This window comes from Gadus morhua, unplaced genomic scaffold, assembly GCF_902167405.1.
Source record: "Gadus morhua unplaced genomic scaffold, gadMor3.0, whole genome shotgun sequence".
Classification (NCBI taxonomy): Eukaryota; Metazoa; Chordata; class Actinopteri; order Gadiformes; family Gadidae; genus Gadus; species Gadus morhua.
In genome coordinates, this window is record NW_021964075.1 from 25,001 (window position 1) to 32,500 (window position 7,500).

Consider the following 7,500-nt stretch of genomic DNA (forward strand, 5'->3'; position numbering starts at 1 on the left):
ACACACTAACTATTAGATGTGTTACAGGGAGAATAGTACCCCCTAGAGTCCACCAGCAAGAACCGCAAGCAGTCAAATAAACCTCTGCACTGATGTCCACATGAATGACACTCTCCCTCTGTCTCTCTCTCCCTCTGTCTCTCTCTCTCTCTCTCTCTCTCTCTCTCTCTCTCTCTCTGTCTCTCTCTCTCTCTCCCTCTGTCTCTCTCTCTCTCTCTCTCTCTCTCTCTCTCTCTCTCTCTCTCTCTCTCTCTCTCTCTCTCTCTCTCTCTCTCCCTCATCCTCTCTCTCTCTCTCTCTCTCTCTCTCTCTCTCTCTCTCTCTCTCTCTCTCTCTCTCTCAGATCATCTTCTACGAGGGCCGCAACTTCCAGGGCCGCCACTGGGAGTGCAACAGCGATTGCATGGACACCTTCAAGCACTTCAACTGCTGCAACTCCATCCGCGTCAGCGGCGGCCACTGGGTCGGGTACGAGAAGCCCAACTTCATGGGCTACCAGTACATCCTGAACCAGGGCGAGTACGCCGACTACCACAGCTGGATGGGCTACAACAACTGCATCCGCTCCTGCCAGATGTATCCCCCCGTGAGTCCCGTCAAAATGACCCCTCCCCCCTTACATGTGTCCATCGTTTGATGCCTCTCCCCGTCCTCCTCCTCCTGCTCCTTCTCCTCCTTGTAAAAGCCTGTGTACAAGTATTGTGTTAAATGCCTAATCCTCCTCCTCTTCCTCCAAGTCCCCTCCTCCTCCTCCTCTTCCTCCTCCTCCTCCTTTAGTCTTCCCCCTCGCTAAAGGCCTCTCCTCCTCTCTCTATCTCCACTCCTGATCTCTAATGTCATGATAACAGCTCTGTGAGAGATTCACATCTAACGATTATTTCCCATACTAACCAAAAGTGACCGGGTCGAAGTGCCTTAAATGTGCTTGCTCTATCTGACAAGCAGCCCAGAAAACTAAGGCATTCCTTTCATAATGATCCCTGAACCAAATATTTGAATGAATCTGCGGTACAGGCTCCTGCTGCTCCATTAACCCTAACCCCCTCTCTCCCCCGTCGGCCCCGCAGTACAGGGGCTCCTACAGGATGAGGGTGTACAACAGGCCTGAGATGATGGGCCCGATGATGGAGTTCATGGAGGACTGCCCCAACGTGTACGACCGCTACCACCACCACGACATCTTCTCCTGCCACATCATGGAGGGCTACTGGATCTTCTACGAGCACCCCAACTACAGGGGCCGCCAGTACTTCATGCGCCCCGGCGAGTACAGGGCCTGCAGCGACTGGGGCTGCCACAACCCCATGATCGGCTCCTTCAGGAGGATGAGGAGCAGCGTGTAACTGTTTCACAATAAAAGATGAACCTTTTTTGTTTTCAAACTGAAAAGCGTCTGCGTTGTCTTTTCTGTGATTAACAGCGAAGGCGAAGGGTTACTTGAGTTTTTCCACTGAAGCTAAAGTACTGATAGCCACTGATCAGGATCATTGGCATCAGGATCTTATTGGACAGTGAATATACTATTTACAACAATGTAGTCATTTCGAAAAACGGTTCACCATAGCAAGATACAGGATAGTCTTAATGACCTCAGTATTGTGTTAAATGCCTTGTTTGACACCAACAGAAACAACCTTCAGATACATGTACGTCATACTCTCATTGGCTTTGCTGTGATCACAAATCCTCATTAATTTCTGACATTAATTCCAACATTGATAAAGCCAGGCAGGCAATAGGCGGTAGAGTTGTCCCTCACTATTGTAGCCCGTGTAAAAGTGCAACTGGACACCATTTTCAATGGACAGACAAGAGATTTGACCGAGACAATGCCTCTGCCTGCTGCCCTCACCAGTCCTATGGTGCTGGGCCCGGCTATTGAAACCATAGTGCTGACACCACACAGCCTAACGCTCCACAAAGCCCCTTGATCCCACGGGGGTCTATAAAGAGCCCGGGTCCTGGTCTGAACAACCAAACACAGTCACCATGGCAAAGGTAAGTCGCTCTACTGCTATCTATCGCTTGTGTTTCAACGACTCAATCCACTGTGAAGACCTGCCGAACTGCTGCCATCATCCCGAACATGTTGATGGATTTTGTTTTATGGGATGTGTCTGCATGTTGGGGCCAAGGGATAATTTGCAGCTGATGGTCGTATTTTAATAATTATATACAGGCCTACATCAGTTAAGAGGAAGCATGAAGTCAGAGTTCACTCTATAGGTAGAGTTTGTTGTTGTTATTATATTGTTATTAAGGCAGAACTGTTTTCCAGCATTTGATACAGGATGTATCTATCAAAGACTACAGAGCTGCAGTGAGGACACTACAGTTAGTATGTACAGTAAAATAAGTACAAATCAGAGAGGTATTATGGAAATACTTAAAATTCAATAATGTGTAATACTCCTGATTTCAACAAGAACACCTATTTACGAAAACACATTTAATTTGGGAGTATTATTTTCTGAACTTCTCCGGAGGCTAAGGGTGTTGATTTTATGATCTCAAAGGCAATTGCATGTTTGCTTCTGTAGGATAGCAGAAATATGAGTAGGCAATAGGCATACACCTAAAATTCTTCCATTTGAAACACCAAAATCACTATAATATTTATAATTATGATCAATGATAAATTCTATTATAATAGCTGGCAGGGGAAAACAAATATGGTCTGGCTTGTGAAGGCCCTGAGTCTGTACCGATGGTACAAATGGAAGCACTGGTACAAAGTTGCACAAAACCATCAGTACAACTTTAAGGTTGCGAAACACTGATTCTAACCAAACACCCATTTCCTCTTCCTCCAGATCATCTTTTACGAGGACAAGAACTTCCAGGGCCGTCACTATGAGTGCAGTATCGACTGCTCCGAGATGCACAGCCACGTCAGCCGCTGCAACTCCATCAAGGTGGAGAGCGGCAGCTGGGTGGCCTACGAGAAGTCCAACTACAACGGCTACCAGTACCAGCTGAACAAGGGCGACTACCCCGACTACCAGCGCTGGGCCGGCTTCAACGACTGCATCCGCTCCTGTCGCATGGTGCCTTCCGTGAGTCCAAACCACACCGTTTGAGTTGATGTATAATTGTGTTATTTATTATCTGAATAACACACACAAACACACACAGACATACAATGCTTTTCAATTACGTTCTAAAACATAGAAATCTTTTTTTTGACCAGCATATACATACATAACCAATTTGCACCCAAGACTGGATTGCAAAAATTGTGCTTGCTTGAAAATTTCTTTCATGACAAAAGAAAAAGAGCAACTACTTATAGAGCATCCACACATGAGACTAGTTTTGTTGGTTTGCTGCCATCTATTGGTTGAACTATGTAACTACTATCAAATATCTGGTATCTTAGTACAGTTGTACTTGCAATGAGTAAAGCAGTAGCCCTTTGTTGATACTTTAATGTGAGGCATGTTCAATAGAGCTCTATTTGCTCGTGGGGATGCAATCCATACAGTACTCTAAGCACCATTCCTCCTCTTCTTCAGTACCGTGGCAACTTCAAGATCAAGGTGTTCGAGCGCTCAGACTTCATGGGTCAGAACATGGAGCTGAGTGAGGACTGCCCCGACCTGATGGAACGTTTCCACACCCGCGACATCGCCTCCCTCAATGTGATGGAGGGCTACTGGATGCTCCACGAGCACCCCAACTACAGGGGCCGCCAGTATTTCCTGAGCCCCGGCGAGTACAGGAGGTACAGCGAGTGGGGAAGCTCCAGCCCCACCTTCGGCTCTCTGAGACGCTTCACCGAGCCCATCTGAATCGTCCACCGTAGCACTTGCCAACCCCCGCCCCCCCCCCCCTCCCACAGCTAGCTAGCTAGTTAGCGAAGCTATCTTGCTAGTTTTTGAGCCAAGCTCACTAGTTAATGAAGCTAGCCAGCTAGTTAGCTAGGTACAACACCATTATTTTTTTCGATTGTGGTCTTGCTACCTTGGAACCTCAAACTTTGAACCTTAACATTAGCACGATGATTTGGGGATTAAAGTATGTCTGATGTTAGGGCTTTCAGGGCTGAACCCTCCCCCCCGACCTCTGACCCCTCCCCCCTGTGCTGAACTAAAGCGATGCTAAAGATAATTCACCAATGATGTTAGTCTTGCTTCGCTTTGGTGGTCTGGGAACAGCTGTGGTCCCTCCTGTCCTTCCAGAAACTGAATAAAACTTGATGAAAGTCAATTTAAACGAGAATTCTTCTTTTTAACTTTTGAGGTCATGGTGTCCCTCCGATTGGTCCGAGGGGAGTGGGGGCGGGACAGGTGGGGGTGGGGGTGGTAGATGTCAAATCCAAGGTTTCACCTTCCTCTTGAGGTTCACTGATTGGACGTTGAACAATCACCGGAAAAACCGCTCTCTCTTTCGTACAACAAAATGTAGGAATTCTGCAGGCAGCCCTCCGACCCTGAGCACACACTCCCGCTCACACATCAACAAAGCGGAATTATCAAGGAAACAGTAGCTAATTCTTTGAAGCTTCTTATTAAAGAACAAAAACACATATATCTGAGGAGGACACGCGTGTGGAAATCTTTACCAGATCACATGCTGGCGAGTGGACGCTTGGGGTCCATGAAAGGGAGTGGTATCAGATGCACATCACAGCGCCAGCCAAAGACTCAAAGTGGCCCTGGTTTACGCCCGGAGCGCCGGCTCTCTCCTCATTCTCTCTCAGAACACAGAAGTACACTCCTCATCCATAATTCATCAGCCCAGGATACAGAGCCCTTTCAAAAATAAATATCAATTATTGAAATTGTTAATTAAGACTCTGCGTAATTGGCGAAGATACAGATGAATAAATAACCACTGCGACCATTAATTATTGATTCAGAGAAATTTAAAGCCCAGCAGGGAGGGAATTGGAGACTCTCTTAAGTTCAAGAGCAACAAGAACTCTGAGTTTTGGCCTTGAGTAATGTCCAATTAAACAGATGCCGGCTCCGCAGCGAGAGTCCAGCGATTTGCCCTCGCGCCGTTTGATACCCGCGGAAAAACAAAACCCTGCCGACGCTGTGCATCAACATGGTTCGTCATGGGACATCTGATGTGCTGGGGGGGGGGGGGGGGCTGAGAAGAGAGGGAGATCAGAAAGAGCCGGGCCCTCTTGTCATAAGTGGGGGATAATCTGAGAGGTTACCGCAGGTCAGGGACTTCATACAAACACCCGCTTAACACAGAGTCGTGTATTTCAGATGTGGAGGAGCTGGCCTATTGCCGTGCATTGTGTTGAGGCCTTAGCTTAGAATCTGCAAAACTGCGTCTGCATTAATTAAATAGTACGAGTATATACAGTCAAGCTATTTCGTTTTTTTTCCCGAATTCGCTACAGTTGAACTTCTTTGTTTTTCTTGTTTTTTATTTAGTTTAATGCTAACATCTCAAAGAGTGAAACACTCAATGTGTTTTTAAGACACAGGGCCACCACGTTGCTGATAAGGCCATGGCTGTGTGTTTTGCTATGTGGTGTTTCTGTAGACTTATGATAAATATTTGCGTTGTTTTTCTTCTCAGTATTATGTTGTAGCACAGGCAGCTCTCTGGGGTGTGGAGCTTTCATTTATGTTTCAAGACTGCTTTGGGATCCACAAACACAACTTGAGAAAGAGAAAAATTGTTTTACACGTTTCCAGGACAAAAGTAAAAAAGCAGCGCTCTCCGATCGATCTCTGCGTGTTGCCCGGTGAAATATAAAGTGGAGAAAGGCGTTGAAGGCCTTATCATCTCATGAACTATCGTCTGATTTACAGTACCATCTTCTTTAAGGCTAGAAAAGTAATTCCTTAACATCTGTTCATCCTTTTCTTAAACAACTTCAGAATCTTTTTAAAATATGACTAATCGGTTCCTAATGAACAAAAACAGCCTCTTATTCGTACCTCCGCTAACAGCAGAGCACTTCAAAGACAACGCAGCGCAAATTTATCTTATGCTGCATTACAAAGACGAGAGGCATCCCCTGATCTACGGCTATACCTTCTGCCGCAGTTTAGACAATGCGTTCAATGGCTCCTCTGCCTCTTTCAGGGGCTCCTTAAGACGCAGTGATAGCGAGTGATGGAAGGGTAAGAAGTGCGTTTTAGAGAATGAATTCTTTAGATGAGAGAAAAAGACAAAGACAGAGAGAGAGAGAGAGAGAGAGAGGGAGGGAGAGGGAGAGAGAGAGGGGGGGATGAAGGGGAGGATGGAGGAGAGAGAACAGCCAGAAAGCACATTGCGCCTGTGGTTCCGTTCTTCCGTCTCAGTTCTCTTGTCTCTTCCCTCGCTTCGTTCCTGATGGCTGGGTAATTAAACCTCGGTAGTATTGTCTTTGCTCTTCCCTCGCCCCACTTGCAGCGCGGAAAATCCCCCCATGGGCAACTTTAAAAAGAGCCCTTCTTCCAGACAGATGTTTTTTCAGATCCACACCACTTCTCTCCCATTAATTTGTGTTCTTTGTGGGGGGAAAAGAAGAAGAAGAAAAAAAAAAAGACCATAGCCAGGACAAGAGACGAAACATATGGGACAAGAAAAGCAAAGGAATCTCCGACATTTCATCTGCAACAATCAAAGCCGGCGCCAAAGAAAAGAGAATCCAAATATTCTTTTTCAAAAAAACTTTTTTTATTTTTACATAAGAGGCGGATAAATTAATACCCGGGCCGCCGCCTAAGTGAGGCGGCGTCAGACGGTAGCTCGCAGGCTGCAGGCGAGCGCTTCTTGATGTCAAGACGGCTAAGTCCTGCCCTTCAAGGTTAAAGCGCGGAGCCGAGCGTCAATTACACTTCTGTTGGTTGCAGGCGTTTCACACGCTCAGCCGTACAGACAAGCAGAACAACCCTTCAAGAGAAAGGGCATGTAATGGTGATGAATGATTAGGTATAAGCCGACGTAGCTGGCATCTCTGACAGATTTCTCGCCTTTATAATATGAATTCAACTACTAACCAGTGACTCATTCCTATGAACATTGAGGAATACACAGAAATTCAGCATAAATACAAAATTATCTTCAAGTATTGACCATAACTTCGTCGGCCAAGGAGCTGGCAATCCGAAGTACAGTAGGACCCACATTCTAACACACAACCACAGCAAAACAATACACCAAACATAATGAGTCTGCTATGGGGGTAGTATGAATACAGAGGTAGAACAAAGATATCTGAGTGGAATCAATAACAATGCTCATATAAACTACATTTCCCCTCTTGCCCCACTCGTTATGGTAAAACATGTCCGTTATTAACACTGATGACTAAAAGCTTTTCTGGGGTAGAATTATGTCACGCTCAAAGCCCCATTGGAAATCCAACACCAAACACATTATAAAGTACTGTAAAATACTGTTAGACTATTCAGCTGAAGCAGTTTTTTTAAGTAATTTCTCTCCGAGCAATAATAAAGTATCCATCTAATCCAACTGTTACCTCCAGGTCCGAGTACTTCGAGAGAGACTGAGCACTGCACTGGAACATAGCCCAGTATTAGACAG

General features: G+C 45.9%; 2 protein-coding genes across 2 annotated transcripts in view; both read left to right on the top strand.

The window, feature by feature from the left end:
- The window catches only part of crygmxl2 (crystallin, gamma MX, like 2), a 1,917-nt gene extending 528 nt beyond the window's left edge, over window positions 1-1,389 (top strand). The window contains exons 2-3 of the mRNA XM_030350199.1: window positions 344-586; window positions 1,068-1,389. Of these exons, the coding sequence (XP_030206059.1) occupies window positions 344-586; window positions 1,068-1,343 (519 nt within the window). The 3' untranslated portion in view covers window positions 1,344-1,389. The remainder of the gene's footprint in view (window positions 1-343; window positions 587-1,067) is intronic.
- A 530-nt stretch (window positions 1,390-1,919) lies between these two features.
- On the top strand, window positions 1,920-4,209 carry crygmx (crystallin, gamma MX). Its single transcript, XM_030350202.1, has 3 exons — window positions 1,920-1,998; window positions 2,814-3,056; window positions 3,516-4,209. Exons 1-3 carry the CDS (start codon window positions 1,990-1,992, stop codon window positions 3,789-3,791), a joined length of 528 nt encoding a protein of 175 aa, XP_030206062.1. The 5' UTR covers window positions 1,920-1,989; the 3' UTR covers window positions 3,792-4,209.
- Window positions 4,210-7,500: the final 3,291 nt, after the last annotated feature.

What these genes read in the sequence shown, in the direction of transcription:
- crygmx (XM_030350202.1), top strand. An exon ending in CCTGTCGCATGGTGCCTTCC is followed by an intron (nt 3,057 to 3,515) that starts GTGAGTCCAAAC and finishes CCTCTTCTTCAG; the next exon opens with TACCGTGGCAACTTCAAGAT.